Below are 20,690 nucleotides of genomic sequence, written 5' to 3' on the forward strand. Positions count from 1 at the left end.
ATTTGAGAATGCCTTAATCCAGCATTAAACAGACCTGACTGACTGACCTGCCGACGAAGGTCGGTCATCCCAACTCCATTGGGATTGGGCTTGTGCTTGTCTGTGATAGTCTCCCTCGGAGTGTACGGAGGACACTGAGGAGGGGCGATCTCCTCCCAAGTAGGCCTGACCCAGGTTAGGAGACTTTGACTTCCGGCTGTTGGCTTTGTTGCCCTGCTTCTGCTTCACTGTGGGTGTGGCCAAGGAGCAACATGTTAATTTTTTTTCCCCCCCCTGAAAAGCATGTCATGTATAGACTAAGCCAGAGCAAGCATTTGTGCACAACGGCCACATATGATTCTCTACAAATGGGCAGATGGACCATTTATTCATAGATTATATTTGTTTTTTATCACTTAGAAAATGTACAGAAAAATTCCATTCTTCCAGCTTACACTTTTTCATCAACCAATAATTTAGAAATTCTATAGCTTCATTATTTACAATAAACCAATAAAATTATCCAATGAAGTAAAAAAAAAAAGGTTTACCCAATTTTTGCGCATAAAGCTATTTTATTTGTTGCATGATTTAAAGAGTTAAATAATTTGTTAAAGTATTTTAAAATGTTAGGACTTAACTTAAATCATAACAAACCAATTATTTAGAAATAAAATACTCTAAGAGGTAGTTTATTTTATGTTATAAAATTTTATTTCAATGGTGTCAAAATTTTCTGTCGGGCCACAACCACATGGAGTTTACGGTTTCTCCCACAGGGCCAATTTGACTCTGAAACCACTGAGATGTATAATTACCTTATCATAAACAACAAATTGATGGATGGCTCGTTTTGAAATCAGAAGTCAAGGAAAATAGTTCCTATCTGTTTCAGTTCATTTGGAAAAAGAGGTTTGGTCACAAAATTGCATGCAGTAGCTGAAGTTAACAAAATTAAGTGATGTCAATATAAAAATGAAGACATTTTGCAATTTGGGTATAGAATTCAGCAAAAAGCATGAAGTGGGCCACATAAAATGATGTGGCAAGCAGGAATCAGGTCCTCGCGTGTTGAACATCTGTGCTGTAAATGATCAGTGGGACAAACTGAAGAATACATTGAGCCTCATATTCAGCCCATACAACATACCTTGGCCACCCCTGGTAAAGGCTGAGTTAGCAATAAGCATGTACCTATGCTTGGTGACGGGCTGGCCTCCTGGCGGGTGTCACTGCTTGCGTTGGATGAGTTGCTAATGGTGCCTTGGTGCTCCTCCGGTCTGTCCTCCAAGTTACCCATTAAGGCTTTACGGATTATGTCCTCCAGGCCCAGGTTACTGGCAGGGTCACTGAAGGAGTGGTTCCTCGGGTTGATGTTGCCTAGAAATCACAATGCGACAAAATATACAATGAGAAATGTTGATCCCGACCAAATAGAAGCTCTTTGCTGTCGTGCTGGAGCCGATCCCAGACTTCAGCTCACGAGATCATGGGTGGATTATTTAAAATAACCACATTCAAACGTATCTTTGTTACTTACTGGAGCTGGTGACAGCGGGCAGGTTGAAAATCTCTGTTCCTGGCTGAGCATTTCCTGTAAGACACGATTAGCTGTTGAAAATCACAAACTAATACAACAAAGTAACGACATGGTTTGATGAGCTTGAAAGTCAAATAGAGCCAGTGAAGACGGACGACACACGTGCCCTCCCTTGCGCACACACACACAACTTGTTTCACCCTGGGGTGCATGCATTGCGGGTTAAGGCGAAATGAAGACAAGAAGCCCCACTTACCAACATCAGAATCACCAACACCAGAGGTGGAGTTCAACTTACGAAAGATCTCTTGCTTTTTGGATTTCACCATAGGTGAGGTGTTCTCTAGTTTGGTGAAGAAGGCCGGCAGATAACTGACACTCCCAGGGGACCGTAAGTCACTCCTTGAAAAATAATCAGCAAATCGTTTCATTTGTTTGTTTGTTTGTTTGTTTTTTCCCCGCATTCTGGTCTGTGCAGCTCACGTACCTGATCTCAGAGTTTTCCGCCTCTCGCCTTTGGGGTGCAGGGCCACCCGTCTCCTGCTTTTCCAAGCCTTGGTAGCTCTGCGGTGGTGAGATGGGTTCATAGTTCTCCATCTGCCTGCCACCTCTCTCTGGAGACTTACCAGGCCTGGAAAATGCAAAAAAGATCCCGGGCAAGTTGTCGCGATTATGGGTGATCATTTTGTCTCGCCCCGATGATTCAATGATAAAATGACCGTTTCTGTACCGGGATCTGGGTTTGTCTGTGGTGTTCTCCGGGGAAACCCTGCTGGGGGGACGGTGATGATGCGGGGGCTGGATTTGATTCTCAGGGCTGTAGCGGCTGGGCACCTTGGCTCGATTCGACGAAGACACGGGTGGCATCGTGCTCTGGAATGTGGTGGAGGCTGAAGAGGACACGGCGTCTTGATTCCGCGCAAAGTCTTGCGTTATAATATGCTGCGTGGCACAAAAGGGAAGGATTACAAAACCAGGTCAGTTTTCATCTAAATGGTATATCCAGTTTACAGTATGTCATGCGTGTTTCCTACCGAAATGTGGTCTGCCAAGGTCATGACCCGATGCGTCTTGGGGATTTGAGAATAGCTGTCAGCCTGGGATGAAGGGGGATGCTGGGAACTGGGTTGTGGTGGATCTGCCAAAGGCCGGTATCGACTCAAGTCATAAACCCGCATGCCAGCTAATCGGGTTCGGGAACACAGCATTAATGACGTGGAGTGAGTCAGGGTGAAGTAATGCATTGATTTGACATCAGCACTTGACATCGATTGTATTTCTTTTTCTTTGGTGGAATGATTATATAGGATCCATCTTAAATTTTAAAAGGGGACCATTTAGCGTAACAAAAGGGAGTCTGTGATATCCTTTTCTTGGGTTTGCAAGATAATTTGGGTTGGAAATGAGCAGGATGTCCTTTTTCAAAACTATTCTGGGTGGTCGGAAATAACTGATTTTGAATGGTCCATTTTCTCATTAATATGAATAAATATTGTGTATGTAAATAATCTTTGCTTTGCTTGGGTCTGTAAGAGCCACAAGTTTATTTGTCCTTGCTCTCCTCAGTTTTATCTAGCCAACAGCTTCCCTCTGACTGGTTAGTTGCCGATATCTGGGTGGCCCTGGGTGTTCTCTTCAATGCGTTGGCTCCATTGAAATTTAGCAGACCCTTAGCAAAATTACATTTCTAAATGAACTTTCAAAATTCTGCCAAAGGAAAGTGGTCAAATATCCATCTTGAATTATGCTCGAAACTTTGTGAAACATACAAAATGTGTCTGGCAGAGATGACACTCGCGAAGGCACATTCAAGCAAAATATCCTGTCGTCGTGTCTATATTTGAGCCTGTATGTATAATTTTGACGCTGTGTGGATTCTGGCATTGGCTTGTCCACTTACTACCATGTGCGTGGTCGTACCTGCCGTCTGCTGGCCTTCGTCCATTTTTTCCTGTTGGGAGTGGACTGGGGAACTAGCAGGACTTATCACTTCAATGGCTCCTCCGCCAGTGTTGTCGTATCGGTTTGATGACACTGGATGGTGTATTAAAAAAATGTTTTGAAAATGTGGTAATCTTGATAGATACAAATGCTGCATATTTCTCAGTTGATAACACAGGTTGCGATGACTTCTCATCAACTCACAGCTACTTGTGGAGTCCGAGCTTTGAGAGCTTCGCTCTCGGGAGTCTTTTTCTGAAGCGATCTTTCGGGTGATGATGAAATCAATGAAGTTACCAGTCGTAATGGTCGTTTTTCCATGGGTTCGAAGCTCTTCCTCAATGCGGGACTTTGAGGTTTGTGGCCCTTTATCTTTCACGCCAACACCCTCGGGGTACGCTGGGTGGGGCTTTCCTCCCGGAAGAGACATAGCACCATATGGTACGGATCGCCGGTCTGGCTCCTGCTGCTGTTCCGAGATGCTTGCTGTTCTCCGAGCTGCCGAACACAAGTCGTCATCCCGCTCATCCCGTTTGCTCTCCTTCACTTTGGCCACATCCACGGGTGGGGCAGAAGCGGCAATGTCCACCAAAGCGGCCAGTGCGTCAGCTGCAGTACTGTAGCGAGAGTTACTCTGCGCTGCTGCTGTTGCTGATGAGGAATGAGGCCTAAAAATAAAATTGGGAGCGTTTTCAGAGACCCCTTTAAGCAATGGTGCATTTATTGTAGTCATGCATTCCATTTCCTTTTTATTTGAAATTGAGATCACATGTGAAAGGCATGCTAAATGAATACTGTCAACAGAGCTGTTGGGGTGAATGGAGATCAGATTAAGTTGGTTTGACTTACATTAAAGAAGTGATAACACTCTTGCCCTGAAAGATGCTTGGTCGCTGTTGAACAACCACTTCCTGGGTTCTGAGTGAAGGGGAAGGAGAATGCAGATAGCCTCGGCTTCCTGGCCGGCCTGGTTGCTCAACGCCACCTGATCAAAACAAAATGCACATTCGAACAATGTCAATCATCGGGCTAATGTTCTGGTGATATCGTGCCTTTGCTTTTAGAAATAAACTAGGTGAAGCGAAAGGAGAACATTTATGTTAAAAATATTAATTCATGAGAATACGCTCACCTCCACGAATGTAATCGTTCGCCCGCTCTCGCATTTCTCGATCCCGCTGCTCCCTTTCTTTTTCCCTCTCCTTCTCCTGTTGCTCACGGTCACGTTCTCTTTCCCTCTCCGCACTTGCGGCAGCGGCGGCGGCAAGCTGGGCTTGGTGACCTAAGAGTAAAATGAAGACAGGCGGGTTTATTTATCAATTATACCACACGCAAATGGGATTTTTGGGGGCGAAGCGGAAGTATTAAATTGTTCGCCAACTGTAAGGCCCGTCATTATTTAAAAAAAAGTTTCCTAATAAACGATCGTATCTGGAGCTTTTTTAAGGCCACTGATATAATGATGATGGACTGACGTGTTTGTTGAAATGTATAGCGATTTCAAAGCCCCCTCGATGCACCTGCATTGAAGAGATAAACTCGTTGCGCTGGTCACGCTGTCAATTCTTTCAGTTTCTGATGGGCGTAAAGAATGTTCCCAGAATCAATGGTACATAATCAAAAAATGAAATGGTACAAAAAAGGCACCATAGAGGTTAGCTGCGAGCAAATGTGCAGGGTGACATCACGAAGCTTCCTGCAGAGATAATAGTAGCATGTCTCGGCATGCATTTTCTAACAGTTCGCACCTCTGGTGGCCTGCACTCATGCACACCTGTCATGTCACGACCCAGGCACAAAGTTTCACTGTAAACAAAAAATGTGTTGCACCATGCATAACCACTACAAGAAGCTTCTTAACTCATTCACTCCCAAAGACGATTTTCAACGTCTTTTCAGACTTGGTCCAGAATTGGCTGGTACTGAATGAGTCAACTGATTTGGGAACTCTACTGTCTATTTTTGACTAGATCATTCATGACTTATGCTTACACACTTAGTCTGGACAGGAAAGAACTGACCTTGGATTCCCTTGTGAGGGTCTGCACACCATGAGAGGCGTGAAGGAACACAAGATTGCAGCGAGGAAATTAACGGAAGATGGCGTGTAAGTATTGGGGATGGAATCCTCACCTGGCGATATGGAGGTTGGGTTGAAAGCCCTAGTAGTGAAAGGGGGTTGAGCTCCAGGGAGGTAGGCGATACGTTCCAAAGTGGGAGTACCTGTTCCCCCAGGGTGAGGCAACAGGATAGTTGGAGGCATCTGGGCTAGATCAATTATCCCTTTTACAGACAGAAGCAAAGGGCCAATGGTGAACAATAGAAACCAAATCATTTGTTCTCAATGTACCGGTACTAGCACTGCATAAACCCATCACCATCATCTGTCAGTGCGACCAAAAAGTTTGGTAATAGGAAAGCTGGGCTGCGAGAAAGTTTCAAGACGAGGCAACCACTTGCAGAGTGGATTTTTTTTTTAATCACAGCTATCAATTGTTAAAACAGAGCCGGATGTATTGCAGCCATATTTAAAATAAGCAAAATGTCGAAGAGGTCATTTGCTTCTGGACATCTGCAAAAGGTATCCACTACTATGTCACAGCAACAAAGTGTGCAAACTAGGGCCCCTCCCAACCAGGGTGTCTTCTCCGGGCACGAGAGTGCCAGCTGGTGGAGAACCATACCTCGAGCTCCAGCTGGGTACGGGATAGAAACAGCCTGTTCCCGCGGTGACACCCCACGGGGCATATCAGGTCGGGGGATGACTTGCATCTGCTGAGAAGTGATGTAATCGTTGAGGATGGTCTGCCGCGTGTTTTCCATGGTGTATAGCTGGTATGTGTTGTGGTAGCCAGTTGGAGATGGTTGTCTGGGAAACATGAAGGCTGCAAAACAGTGGAGTGTAGGAGGGAAATGATTCAAATCCACATGATCTGTATTCACTGCTGAACTTTTTTCCAGCACCAAACAACGCTGCACGTGCTTCCTATTCCGTACAAGAAAGGCTCGGTCAAGAAATATCAAACAGGCGCTACACAATGACATTAAGCTACCTCCACCCTTTAACATTTCCCTGCTTAGAAAAGTTTTTACAGCTTTAGGTAATACCATGCAAAGTGGAACATTGGTACACAAATTTAGCTAACAGGGCCAACTTGGAAAGAAAATGCCCACATGGCAATTTAAGCACAATGTGACATGCAGCCCACACGTAGTACTAAAGGGTTTTTTTGTCATTTGATAATTTAAAGGTCAGCTGTGAAGTAATTTTAGAAAATCTCAAATGAAATATGTTTTTGTCACGAGTCAAGTAATTAAGCAAAATACATGAAAAAATAATTTCGATTTCGTAAATTCGACAAACTTTTCCCAAAGTGAATCAAATCCGGAAGTGTGACGTCACTTCAAGGATAACAATAGCAGGGCTCACTATGGAAAGTGTACAAAGCCAGTCAGAAAATCGATTCGGAAAGCAAAGTATTGACTGTATATGAGCGGTGATTCTAATGTAATGTAAGGGATTTCAAACAAAATACCAGGATCAATCACTCGGTGGAAGGCAATACTGGGGTCAAGATGTGGAGGCAGGTGGGCTCGGTACACTTCCCCTGGAACAACCGTCCGGTGGTGAGGGTCGAAGGGGCTGTGAGAAGCCCTGGGGTCGCCACCTGCCACTGGGGACTTGGCTGGGACACTTTCCCTCTGCGTGGGGGTCATGGCGTTCTTTCTTTCATGTGCACCAGATTTTGCTCCTTTGTGGGTGAGAGGGATAGACAACCTTTGTGATCAAGTAAGGCTCACCAATTATGATAGAAATGGCATCATACTGACTAGATTGCTGACATTCAAATTACTGTATTGGCCTGAATATAAAACGGTGTTTTTTGCATTGAAAGAAGACTGAAAAAGTGGGGGTCGTCTTATATTCGGGGTCTAGACATTATACCCATTCACGACGCTAGATGGCGCCAGATATCATTGAAGCGTATGCTGAACTTGACTGAGGCCAAAGTGAACCCCTGCCACGAAGAATAAAAATAGCGGTAGCACGAAGAAGAAAATTAAAAAAATAGCGGTAAGAAGGAAAAGAGAAAAAAATAATAGAAGAGATGACAGAAAATGGAGAAACGTCGTGACAATCTGAAGAAAAGGGGGTCAAAGATCGGCCAGGTTAACCGGCAGCTGAGAAGTTATAATGCAATTTACATTTCAAAAACCAGAAGCATTGACGAATGTGATTGCACTTTAGATTTGAATGAGGCAAAATAACATGCTTTTTCTCTCAAACATCTTGTTATAATCATTTGTTTCAGATGTACTGTAATTATTTTCTGTATACAAATTAATTTGGTGTTCAAAAAGTCTTTTTTCAAACTTAAGTCTTGACAAAGAGGGGGTCGTCTTATTATCAGGGCCGTCTTATATTCGGGCCAATACGGTATTGTGAAAATGTTGCGTGTGGCAAATACCGTCTGATGAACGTCCAAGCATGGGTGAACCTCTGGTCACGGAATTGGAGCTGTAGTTCACAGGGGTCCTGCGAGCATTGGCGTCCTCGTACATGCCTGGGCTGAGCTGAGATTTTGCAGCTTCTTGGTGTGTGGAGCGCAGGACAGAGGTGGTGGAGTTGACCACTGAGGTGTGGCGGACTGCCTTGCTCTCCTCGTACTTGCTTCTTTCCATGGCCTCAAGCTGGGGTAGGCCGTGGGGAAGCTTACTGGGACTGGTGATAAGGGACTTAACATTGTGCTTGATTGTAGGTTGGTTCAGAGAGTGAATCTAGGAGAAACGCAGATCATGATCATACCGTAAGATCGAACCAAACATGTCCGAAAAACTTCAGTTACCTTGCCAATTGTTATAAAATGAAATTAACTAATTTAATGCCAGCCGTTTTTCTCAAATAAGGAGAGGCGGTGCCAGGTATTTTTTTTTTACCATTTTGACAAATTTTTGAAGGCATGCAGAAAACGGTCACAGTGCCACACCCAAAGCCACTCGCACTGTGTGGACCAAGTTCTGATCAAAGCCACTCCTGCCATCTAGTGGTTATTTATCAGACTGAAACATTGCCACAGCCCCGATACTGACTGAGGAGGTGAGTGAAGCCCTTTATTTATTTTTAATTAAAAACAATACCCAAAATGTGTTTCTATGTTTTGGCACTAAATGATAGGGTTTTTGCAAATGTATTTTTACGTTTTGGCATGAAATGAGTTCTAGGGAAATTGAATGACAGACATAAACAATCCACTGTCTGAAAAAGTCTAACCTGAGACATGGAACCTTCTATGACCCTCCTATCAGAGAGGTCAGGGGTCTTTCTGAGGTCCTGGCCAGACTGGTCCTGTCGAGGGATTTCATGAATGGAGCGTCCAGTCTCTTTGATGGTATTAACTCCCTCATAGGGCTTTCCTTTGCCAATTCCTCCGTCAAAGGAGCGGATAGGTGGGCTCTCTCTTTTAATCTGCTTCCCATATTTCATAACATCTTCGTATGATTCTGCAGCCGTTCTAGGTGTTCCTAAAAGGTGAAAAGCGCACATTTTATTTCTTCTTAAGCACCCAACAAAAATGGGCAACTTTGTAATTTGTTACCTTGCATGATCGAGCCAGTGATTATTTGTCGGTCTTTAGAATCTCCATGGAGGCCCTCTCTGGGCAAAGCTCTGCTTATCAAACCTGTGCACAAACAGGCTCAGTCTTGGTGATACAGAATTGGCAATTAGACACAGTCAATAATGTACAATGTATGCATTTGTGCTATATGTTACATATATGTAAAGCACATTTGACAATAAAGTTGTATTCAAATCAATTTGTACAATCGCACCAAAGTACTGTACCTTCAAATGGAGCTCCCTCCCTGCCAGGGTGGCCCCTGCTGATGGGTCCCTCCATCATGTCATAAGTGCGTTTCAACTCAAGGCCAGTTCTGGGGCTGTGGGTATTTTCCCTTGGGTTCTTGATGGCTTTTGGACAAATACTATTAAAATTACATCTGTGTATTTGTTCACGGGCTACATCCACGCATTGTTAAAAACTAGTCAGAGTGCTCACCATCATAAGAGAGGATGTGACCACTCTTGCCCTCATAAATAACATGACCTTTAGCCAGCTGGTCCCTCGCCTTATCAGAGTTACCCAAGTCTTCTGTGGCCAGTTTTGTGATGGTGCCCTTCAGCAGGTCAGCAGCAACAGTAGATTGGGAAAGGGCTGGTGTGCCCTGGAAAAGGAAGAAGAAGAAAAAAAAAAACATAAAGGAACATCGTTCAGAAGGAACACAATTGAATACTTTTGCCATCTCGTCATCTTTACCTGAGTGATTGATCCTCTGAAAGCCAGGTTGTCGCCCATTTTAGACGGATTTCCTCGACCATCATGTATTGATGGACCTGCAAAAGTAGGTTAACTTCGTCCTTACAAAAGTTTTAAGTGTACATTACAACAAAAAAAGCAAAAAGTAATGACATCAGAACCACTTTCTCAAAATTCGTCAATGCCTAGTGAACATTTACTTGCAAGATAACTTTCACAGAACAATGGATGCTCGTAATATTCCTTGTGCTGTGTTATTTGGAAATGGTCTTGAGTCACTGCAAATTACTCTCTCGCGCCTTGAAATAATCTTGAGTTGTGGCCTGAATTGGCAATGGCAAAGAAATCATTTTGAGCACAACTGCAGCTAAATGTGGATTGCCTACCAGATTTGTTGTGATCTTGGTGTCGAGGCAGGCCCAAAGAGATGGAGCCCACAATGTTCTTACTCCCGTCAGGCCCATAGATGGCATGTGAAGGCAGGTATGTGCCTGGTGTTCCCTAAAATAGCGGACACGCCATGATCAGATCGACTTATTTGTATTGAGAAAAGCCAGAAATTTAAATGTGCAATAAAACGTGTAGATGAACAAAATAATAGAAAAAAAAGTCCTGACTACCATTGTGCCCGTCTGCACGCTCTTCTTACCTGAGATATTGAGCCCCCATGAATGAAGGACGGTTTGTCAGTGGGTTTGGTGGTTGGAATGAGAGGAGGGGGAGAGGGAATGTTAGGCGGTCGACTGGGTCTGCTGAAAGCCATCCGTGCTCCATCGGGCAGACTTTGGATCAGCTGGTTGGGGGCTGGGTGGAGGACTGAAGAGAATATTAGAAGAGGAAAAAAAAACGGTCAGTCTTGCTGAGTATCAGATAACATGGATTACAAAACATTTAATTCGACAATCTACAACATTAGAATCAAAATCAGAGCTAACGCTTCTTTTTTTGTTTTTTTTTACAACCAATTTAATGTGTGATCTTCGACCATTTGCTCTCAAAGGTACCATGACAATTGGCAATTTTAATCTCACATGAAACAGACATTTGCACAAGGGTGTGCAGACTTTTTTTTTACTTTTGTTTGATTTTATCCATTGTATATTGAAAGAGTGGTCTTCCACACCATAACAAACCCGAAGAGCCACAAACCTTTCCTGCACCACAACTGTAAGACTCCATCCTCACCCATTCCCAATGTGTGTAACAAGAGACAGAGGCGCCAACATTGAACTTGGCTTCAGCTGCAGGACTTGGAGACATCAAACCCAAGAATTGCACAAACCCCTCACTTTAGTGGGAGATTACATTAGGACACAAAAGCAATGGTGGAAAACGGCAATGGTTAACAGTGCAGGTTGTGACATCACTTCCATACAGCACAACCTCCTCTCATTGCAGTGCACACATTACTGTATGGCAGCCAACTTTTAGCTGGCCAAAGCCAGAATCTGGTTGCTAATGCAAGACCTGCACTAAGTGCAATTTTCCTGCGTCCTTTCACATTACCAACCACTGCAACATTAACTCTGATCTGGGAAAGCTTAAGTGTTCCTGGATACCACACAGATATTGCATACTTCATATGTTCTTTACTCTTCATCCCCCCCCCCCCCAAAACAACTGCAACAAACTTCTTCCACTTCCAACTTGGATGGCATTCATGCTGGTGAGAAAATAATCTTCATAAATCTCTGAGGTGGAAAGTGTGGCCATTACCTTTATGTGCCATAAGTGCTGCCACACAGGACAACTCCCACTCCAAATACCCCATACCCCCCTCCAAAAAAAATAAAAATACAATGATGCGTGAATTGGTACTCCACTGACATCTTGAAATGTAAAGCATTGACATTTGTAAGGGGTTTGGGGGGGGGGAAGACACCCCCTTGGAGGGGTGAAGAGTTTCATGATTTTGATACTAAGCTGAAGTGAGCAGTCATCTTCATCATTCAAAGATTTGCTTATTTGGGGATGGACCTTAATTGTTGGTTGTACGTGGCTATTCGTGTCATGGTTATGTATGTATTGTGGCATATTTAAGACACACAAGTTCAATTTAGAGTTCAATTTAAGTAAGGAACTTATGTGACCCAAAAACCACCAATACTTATCCATACCTTCAAAATGACAACGGACTAGTCCAGTCCGGTTGGGAGAACAGGTACAAAGATAACTGCACCAAGTAAATCAACCAGTCAGGGATATCAGACAAACTCAATTTCCTAACATAAGAGAGAAACTCTCCAACTAGCATAAAATGCATTCACTGAGTCCCGAAGAGTTCCGTATTTGCATGTGAGGAGCTGATGATAAGTAGTCACCATGCCAATAGAGTGACAAAGCCAATCATGTCCCGATTCATTTTAGCGCTGCTGAGGATGTTCCAAACAGTGCAATCAAAGGAATCTGGTTTTACCAGCGTGCCACCCAACCCCCCTGAACAAAAAACAACTACACAATGAAACAAAAACCGACAGGTCAGTAAAGGACCACTGACAAGTGCTATGAATATGACTCGACTGTGTTGCTACAGCTAATAGTACGCTACCTTTTGGGTACTCATTAGTGCAAATGGCTATCACTTTGATACACGCTGAAATTTGTTCATGCTATATAGTATGATCATTGTGTGTTATTAACAATTCATGATATTCATTTCAATGAAGACAAAAATTATGAAAATACTTTCTCATAATAATTAGGATACAGATGAATATCAAGTACTTATTTTTTTTTAATCTAAGCCGGTGCTCACTTTTCAGTTTTCATTTCTATAATATTCCTAGAAAATCACAGTGTGCCATCACTGGTGAGATATTTTTAGAAGAGAACCACCTGCGATTCATGAGGCCATGGGGGCTTCCTGGTGCTCGCAAGTCTCACCCCTGCTTTCAATAAATGCAAAGCATGTTGCGGCGAGCACAAATAGCACCAGAGCTGTTAGTGCGAGCAGTTCCGGTATGAGTTTGAAGCAAACCAAACTCGGCGACTGCTTCAGGACCACAAGTAGTACATCAACATTGGACAAACTTGCAAATTCAATCACAAAGTGGCTTGCTGTTGACTGGAAGAGACTATTAGTGGTCGAAGATGAAGGTTTAGAAAATGTGCTACAGATGCATGTTATTCAATGTTTCAGCTGTCATGCAGACACCATTTATAGGCAATACTGTTCTGAGGAACAAAAAGTCCTAAAAAGGCATTTCAGCTTTTGTTCTGCTCACTTTGGGTCAGGGACATTTTCGATTTGTTTTTCGACAATGAATGCATTGCTGAGAGTTTCAAATATTGACACGGCTATTCTTTTCTTCAGTCATCATCTAAAATCCATTTAAATGAGAATATTTTTTTAATAGCAGATTTGTTTTTAAAAACGATTCACATTTTTATTTAGTTGTCATTCTGTCATGTTTTATTACTTCAAAAATGTGTTCTATTAATTTCATGTGATTTTATGAAAATGGAAGATGAAGATGTAAAGGTTTTGTGTTCAGTTTAGACTGCAAAGTGGCAAAAATATGGTTTGACGTATTACTGCAAAGCAGTGCTGGTGGAGGTTGGAGACGTGACGATGTGCCAGCAGCTCCTCGGTGGACGCCTGCTACTGGCGGTCCTCACCCCAACATTTTTAAGTTCAACCTGAACCCATCAGACGAGACTGCTTTTTCCATTGCTCGCTACAGATGCCATTACGGTAACAGAAATCGCGCCTGGGTGCAGTAATATTGGACAATTGTATGTTTTTAGACTGGAGAATTAGGTGCCACCAATGTAACATTTCGAACAGTGAAATGAAATCAATTGTAGTACTGTACTGAATACTCAATTGCCGACGAGCCTAATATTTGAGGTTCCAAAAGCACCACAGGATTTCTCTTTTCTAGTCTGATAATTTAACATCTTAACACACAGTCAAGTTTTAAATTGGCCAATAGGTGGGGGGGAAAAAAGAAGTGAAAACGTTTTCATGGATTCTGCCCTGAAGCCCTTTCACAGATAGAATTGTCTCAAAACATGAGACTAATAAGTCTTAGCTCAGTAAAGGGAGTCTTTATAGCATTAGGAGGGGAAAGTAGAATGTTTTTGAAGGCGCCTGAGAGAGCAGGCAATGGGGGGGAAGAGAGTAAGATGAGGATGTGTGCTTTTACCTGGCGGCACACTGTAGCGGAAAGCATTTGGGATGTTGGGATCAGGTTGGGGTGCGGACTTGATTAGATCCCTGCGAGGGGGTCTGTAAGGGAAGCCTGGCTGACCAGAAAGGGCCTCCTGGTCCAAAGCCAACGTCATGTCATAAGGCATGTAGGGTAGGGGCTTACCTGCAGTGCACAGGTATAAGGACAAAGGGAAAGACGACCACTTTTAAATAGGAGAACTCCTTGCCCTGAAGCATTGAGTGTGACCCAGATGAAAAGGGCGCAAACACCATTCATTCTTGGCTACTTGGCTACTGAAACTTTTGCAACAGAAGTCGTTCTCTCACAGCCCAGGGATTTGCTGACAGCCGTGTCACTTTTACGGCACGCTGACTTAAGGGTGCTAAAAGCTTTGCATGAAGCTATTACGCAGCCGACAAGAGTGGCTTCGCTCCTTGCCCTTCAGAAATGATCTTGTGTACTGCAGCAACCGGCCTATTTGGACTCAGTCAAGTCACAAGTCCCCACAACCTCCTTTCTACATTCAAGGCAATCTCAAGCATAGCGTCAAGACAGGCTGAAACTCTTTGTGTTTGCATCAGAAAGCACCTTCTTTGTGTGGATTCAGGCTGAGCAGCAGTACAACAGGCAAGACCAACCCCAAGGGTTAACTTAAAAAAAAAAGGTACAAAAATAAACACGGCCTGGAAAAAAAAGCATCCACTTTAAATAGTCGGTTGCAAACAGCAGCAGCACATGCAGCTAAAAGAGCTCTGAACAAGAGAGAGGCGAAATAGAACAAAATGGGGCTTTTTTTTCCCTCCTACCATCTCTGTCAACCAGACTCGGGCTGCGGGTATTGAAGGGCGGTCTGCGCTCCAGGTCTCCCTGGTCCTGCCTCTGCTTCTCCTCGTGGTGTGCAGACGCATGCACTGCTTTGATCTGATGTTGCAACATGGCAAAACCACTGATGGGCACCGGACTATGGCCATAGGGACCAGGTACCTTGTGACAGAAATAAGAGAAATGTTGATTCAAATCGTCTGGCAACTGCAGCATGATGGAAATATGACTTCATAATACACTTTTTGCACATCTTTACTCTCCGATTTCATAATTGCATTTACAAGCAGCTAGTGTATTTCCAATCTAAATCACTTGCCATTGGTGGAATGGCAGCTGCCCGCTGATGCATCTGCTGGAGGTTGTGCGAGGTTTGCTTGGGTGAAGACACCAAGACCGTGCCTGCGGGGTTGAGCAAAGACGGCTTCTCCATAGAAAGTATTCTGCGAGAGCAACATGAAGCATGAATCTCTGACAATCGTTGACATCAGTCATTGATATAGTGACAAAGAAAACCATACCTCTGTCTTTCAGGTTCAGCTTCCACATCTTCATCAGCACTGCAGGTGGCGCTGGAGTCATTATCGGAGTGGAGCTCCTTCTGACGCTCGCCATGTTCTCCTTTCTCTCCTTTCTCCTTGACCTCGGGCTCCATTTTAATCTCAACTGATTTCATGTCCACATCTTGGGGTTCCGTTTTTGGATGGACCACACCGGAGTAGGAAGCCACTCTGCTTTTTTCCTCATGAGAAGTCGGCTCACCCTCTGGGCTTTTCTCTTCCTTGACACACAGGCCCCCGTATAAGGGGTCAGAGGTTTTAGCATTGCTGACGGGAACCGGATCTTGATCGGAGGTCTGAGCATCGCCAGCAGCTCCGTCCGCTCTTTTGGAGTCAGCAGACTTTGTGGGGTCGGTTTGAGAGGGGGAGGGAGCACTCTCTGTATCAGAGCTATTGTCACCTCCTGGAGAGGCAAGAGGAGGAAAATAAACACGTCAAACAATGCTTTAACATAACACTTGACAGGTAAAAAGATTTACTGTGATTTGGAATGAACAGAGTACAGATTTGAGACAAGAGATTTACAATTTGACGGCACTGAAAAAAAGTGGCATAATAAACCACCATGCTGCTTCTACTACACGCATTTCTTTCCAAGAAATAGCACATGTGACACATCACATCACATCAGTGTTTGGCTAGCTCAGCTCAACTCAAGGCCCCAAAGACACAACAAAGCGGAGACAAAACACTTTTACACACTCATGATTGTTTTAAAAAAAAATCTGTGTCCTCCAATTAACGCCGATTTAAAATAATGGTGAGACCTAAGAGTCGCACTCTGCATTAAAAATAATCAACATGGTTTGTATTATTTGGCTTTGTAGTTGCAGCACTGACAACGCAACATTTTGTCGATGCATTTGATCCCCTAACTCAGAAAGCTGAACCTACAAAATGATCTCAACGGACACCGAAATGATACCGTTCTTACAGGCCAACCACAAAAAAAAAAGTGTCACATGAGAAGATGGTGATTGCAAAGCAAATTAGAGGGCAGTTTCAGTCTTCAAAACGGTCAAATGAGCATGGGAAAAAAATGCTTCTGAGCTCCTGCTGTTGCCCCAGCGATGGAATTAGTTTGCATTTTCAAATTAAAACATATCACGTGAACGCGTTCGTGACTCGCCGATATTCATCTATTTGTGGAAGACTGATCACACGCACAGTGGTCTCTCTGGTCTCACTCTATGAGCATCTTGTGAACACAACAACAAAAGGATGTCAGACCTGTTGAATCAAACATGTGGCCCCAGCACACTGTGTTCAAGCAGCGGGATTTCTTGGTTCTTTACAGGCAATAAAGGTTATGCAACAGGCGCCACTACTACAAGTGGTATCTTTTATCTTCCCCTAGCCTCTTATCATTCTTTCTCTCATTAAAACCCGTGGCGCATTCATTACACGGGCATTCATTCAAATTGGGTCTCGATGTGCCAAATCAGCAAACAAGTTGCATCGGGTCTTCCGAGCTCTACGCCAGGCTTCGTCTTTTATTCCTCTATCCTTAGCAATTTGAAATGATGCGGGTTCACAATACAAGGACAAATTCAAACACTTTATGTCCTTGTTCCTATGAGCCCTCGGACTAGCTGAGATAATCAGTCATAAAAGTCTAAACCAAGGTGTCAAAGCGTGGCGGGTTAAAAGCGAGCACGTGCTTTGTATCATCTGTTGCTCTAACCTTCACTGTCATCTGCATTGTCGTCATCATCCTCGGGCGACGCTGTGGTTAGACCTTCACCTTGAGACCTTTCGCCACGAGCCCGTCGCGTGTCCTGCGTGGCAGAGAAAGACAAAAAGTCACTCCTCGTATTTGTACACGGCAATTTAAATGGCATTCCACGTCGGGCGACGCCAAATGTCTTACCTGCTTATGTTGCTGCAGCAGGTTGTCCAGATTGTGTCGTCGCTTGTAATTGAAATAGAAGTTTTTGCACTGTGCCTCACTTTTGGTGCCCACCATTTTGGCGATGGCCGTCCAATTTCGCCCGTGCTCAACTAAACCTGATGGAAAAAAAACGAGAGCCATTTTACCACAAAACGCAGTGTGGTTGTTATCACCAATGTCTTAAAAGACTGACATGTCTGACCTAAATATTTTTAAAGTTGAAAGCCGGATCTGTACGACAAGAAATTTGTGGTATAGATTGTATAGATCCTGTACTGCATTCGATTTAAAAATGAATTCTTGCATCACTCTTAGCTAAACTACTAAAAACGGCTGTGCAGCAAAATAATCCTTAAGTACAACAACATGTTTGGTTTGGGTTCAACCATTTCTGCACAAATAAAAACATAACATAACATAATGTTGGAATGCCTGAATTGAAATGGGAAAAAAATACAATTGTGACAATTTGCACACTTTTTTTTTTCTCAATGCATTGCAAAAGTGAATCAACAGATCCTGAAAATCAAGTCCATTCAACTGTCTATAAAAATCATCAGTCGGAAAAAATATGTCATCGGGACATCCCTAGACAGAATGCTTTGTTTCAAACAATCATTCTATCATTCAATTTGATTGATCGATTGAAATTATGAAAAAAAAAAACTTCTTGTCAGGTTCTCCTTTCTCGAGACAAGTTTCTTTCCTCCCAGGAAATTGTTCATGTAACTTGCAAAGCCTGTGCTGAAATAGTGCAGCAGATTACAACTTTTACTTGCAATGCAAGGTGGAAAACCGAGAACATATAGCATGTGATTTCAAAACCCTCTTAATTGTACAATGAGCAAAGGTTAACAGGCCTCTTTAGTCGATGCACTCGAGTTCACATGCGTGTCTGAAACACAAACCTGAATACTGGTAAGACTTCACACTTCAATTCATGCAAATTATCTATAAATCTACCGGTTCCGTTAGAAAATTTGGACTAAAAGAACAGGAATGCATTTGAACGCATAGCATATGACTTCTTTTATAATTTGTCTATTCTGAGCAAGTGAGCAATTCCAATAGTATTCTAGATTAAAATTGATAATTTCTAGGACGCCAGCTAAGCAGTCCAGCTAAATGAAATTCGGAAATAAATGAGACACCCTGCAACCATTCCTGGCGTATTGAACATGCACATTCATTCTTTTCTGGGTTCATGATCACGTTCTTTCTTGCCGGAGTGTTTGAAATGGGTAGGGCAAGGTACCTTCACAGAATCGTGAGGGGGAGTGGAAAAAACAAGGAATAGCAACGGTCACAGAAAGAAAGTCAAGAGAGCTAAAGAACGTAAATAATCAAAGCGTTACCTTTTTTGGCGACCTCCATCTCCTCCTCGGTCCAGCGAGAAGTTTCTCCAGTTTCGCCAGCGCCAGCTAAATCAGAAGGCAAAGAGACCCAGCCCCATTAGCACTGACAAGAGAAATGGAGGGGAGAGTATTGGTGTAAGGGAGCGAGAGCGCACGCGAGAGAGCGAGAGAGAGAGAGAGAGAGAAGCAGACAGAGAGGCTGTCCTCTTTCCAGCCGGCTTCTTCTCATGGCCTCTAATCTAATAATCTGTTTACATTCACAAGCTGCTGAGAGCTACTCCCTCTCACTCCCACTGTCGCTCTAGGTCATTCCCCACCTCGTACACCCTCACCCCCACCCCACCCCCAAGTGAAAGAAAAAAAAAACAGCCGTCATCCGCTATAATCCACAAGGGGAGGTCCTTAGGTGAGATGACGTAGTGCCAGAAAGTAGAATGGAAATGGCCTTGGATGGAGGCTAAAAGACAGAACAGCCATGCCGTCCCAACCCTTGTGTGTCATACAAACACACACGGACTGATACACACTCCCACTTGCCTTGACATGGCTGCATAGTTTGTCACGCCACCGACGACACGCCTGCGCACGCGCGCACACAAAATTCACAGAAGTGAGCTCCTAACATTGAAGTGAACTCTGGCTCAGTCTCGTCTGTCGTGTGGATTGAAACTGTGTAAACATTTGGACCGATATAGACGCGGATAAACCCTTGGCATTTACAGTGCGCTTGCCCCCTCCCCAAAAATGGGGGCGGGGGGGGGGGGGGCAATTATCGTACGGATGTCTCCAACCAACGTCTCTCCACCCTGCACTGAGTTATACGAATCACATGCTAGTCTATTCAACTTTGCTTTGACCTGCAGCGGCGAAAATCACATGTTCTCCTCGTGACAGGCTCTTCTGGGTGGTCATTGGCCGCAGAGGTTTCTGCCGACAGCATATAGTCTCACCTCAGGACAAGTGCTCACCCTCTTGTGCACCCTCCACTTTCCATTACAACTTCAAATAATGAGATGAACCGACGTGCCCCCCCACAAAAATCTCCTCTTGACCTTGTCTGGCCCATAGCTTCCCTTTTAGCAGCAACGTGGTTGCAGAGGAAGAAAGCAACACACAAAAGCCCCAGTGTAATCACTGAGAGAGATTACAGTCAAAGGTATTTCACGCGCGGAACACGGCCAGAGGTCAGAGGGTTCAAGGGACGGGAGGCCACACTAGCGCGTTAATTAATCACATGAAAGGACAGACCTTGCATAACATTGTATGAGCTGATGTAGAGCTCGACAGACATTGGAGGGAGGGAGCAGGCGTCAAGAGATGTACTTCGCAAACATGGGACAGATGATACAGATTAGCGCCGAAACAAGATTAACAGATAAGGGGCTTGGATACCTGAGAACCGAAGCGGTCACCATTGGAGTGACGGCGCTTGTGAGGGTGAAATTGAAGATGTGTGACCGAGTACCATAACAACCGTTGGAGCAGCACACTGCCATGGTGATGGATAGACAACACTGAGGGATATTCAGCGTGTCTGTTTACTTAAAGACAAGGACAGCGACCTAATTTTCTGCCTATTAACGTCTGCTTGGCATCATTTTAGCTATGCGTGACTGTCATCTCAACATAAACACCCAATGGTGTTATCGAAAGATCTCGGTGCAGTATGATTATTCAGTATTTCTGGCCTTTTACGGTGTGCTGATTTTGGGTTCACCTTTTGCATCCAGCGAAGCTCCCGGAGTAGGCGGTTTCATCGGTTCCTTTATGGACTTCTGAGCTGTATCAGATTTAGGGAGCTGCGGAGGATCTGGCGCGGCGGCCTCTGAAGAAGCAGGGGGAGGTGCTTCCTCCGCCGCCATGGTGGCGGCCTCGTTGGCCATGGAGCGAGTGGTGATCCTTCCCTTGCGTCGGCCCTGGCTGTTGGCGGTCTTCCTGCCACGCGGCGTGTTTTGCTCCTTTCCGTCTTCGTCCTCCCCACCGTCACACTTGTCTTTGTCCTTGCCAATGTCCCTGTGGTTTTCAAGAAGGAAAAAACTGTTTTAGAGACTTCTTGGGAAAAAAAAAAACATCTATCCACAGTTGACTCTGCAAATACAGGCCCTGCACTGTAACGCTCAATCCTACGGCA

General features: G+C 44.1%; 1 protein-coding gene across 5 annotated transcripts in view; it reads right to left on the bottom strand.

The window, feature by feature from the left end:
* Window positions 1-20,690, bottom strand: part of ncor1 (nuclear receptor corepressor 1) — a 39,645-nt gene that overhangs the window by 2,062 nt on the left and 16,893 nt on the right. The window contains exons 16-45 of one of the 5 annotated variants that reach the window (XM_052047704.1): window positions 20,277-20,572; window positions 18,560-18,625; window positions 17,184-17,320; window positions 16,998-17,091; window positions 15,275-15,716; window positions 15,073-15,196; window positions 14,738-14,915; window positions 13,926-14,093; window positions 10,427-10,593; window positions 10,164-10,278; window positions 9,778-9,854; window positions 9,520-9,685; window positions 9,306-9,431; window positions 9,058-9,141; window positions 8,733-8,983; window positions 7,930-8,239; window positions 6,997-7,212; window positions 6,145-6,345; window positions 5,594-5,683; window positions 4,593-4,742; window positions 4,310-4,445; window positions 3,665-4,128; window positions 3,440-3,553; window positions 2,554-2,702; window positions 2,250-2,461; window positions 2,007-2,150; window positions 1,776-1,921; window positions 1,520-1,573; window positions 1,174-1,359; window positions 48-227 (exon numbers count right to left, since the gene is read on the bottom strand). In XM_052047704.1, the coding sequence (XP_051903664.1) occupies window positions 48-227; window positions 1,174-1,359; window positions 1,520-1,573; window positions 1,776-1,921; window positions 2,007-2,150; window positions 2,250-2,461; window positions 2,554-2,702; window positions 3,440-3,553; window positions 3,665-4,128; window positions 4,310-4,445; window positions 4,593-4,742; window positions 5,594-5,683; window positions 6,145-6,345; window positions 6,997-7,212; window positions 7,930-8,239; window positions 8,733-8,983; window positions 9,058-9,141; window positions 9,306-9,431; window positions 9,520-9,685; window positions 9,778-9,854; window positions 10,164-10,278; window positions 10,427-10,593; window positions 13,926-14,093; window positions 14,738-14,915; window positions 15,073-15,196; window positions 15,275-15,716; window positions 16,998-17,091; window positions 17,184-17,320; window positions 18,560-18,625; window positions 20,277-20,572 (5,243 nt within the window). Of the gene's footprint in view, window positions 1-47; window positions 228-1,173; window positions 1,360-1,519; window positions 1,574-1,775; window positions 1,922-2,006; window positions 2,151-2,249; window positions 2,462-2,553; window positions 2,703-3,439; window positions 3,554-3,664; window positions 4,129-4,309; window positions 4,446-4,592; window positions 4,743-5,593; window positions 5,744-6,144; window positions 6,346-6,996; window positions 7,213-7,929; window positions 8,240-8,732; window positions 8,984-9,057; window positions 9,142-9,305; window positions 9,432-9,519; window positions 9,686-9,777; window positions 9,855-10,163; window positions 10,279-10,426; window positions 10,594-13,925; window positions 14,094-14,737; window positions 14,916-15,072; window positions 15,197-15,274; window positions 15,717-16,997; window positions 17,092-17,183; window positions 17,321-18,559; window positions 18,626-20,276; window positions 20,573-20,690 lie in introns of all 5 variants that reach the window. The other 4 variants (XM_052047703.1, XM_052047702.1, XM_052047706.1 and 1 more) reach the window with 4 other exon arrangements.

Source organism: Hippocampus zosterae, chromosome 16 (assembly GCF_025434085.1).
Source record: "Hippocampus zosterae strain Florida chromosome 16, ASM2543408v3, whole genome shotgun sequence".
In the NCBI taxonomy this organism is placed as follows: domain Eukaryota; kingdom Metazoa; phylum Chordata; class Actinopteri; order Syngnathiformes; family Syngnathidae; genus Hippocampus; species Hippocampus zosterae.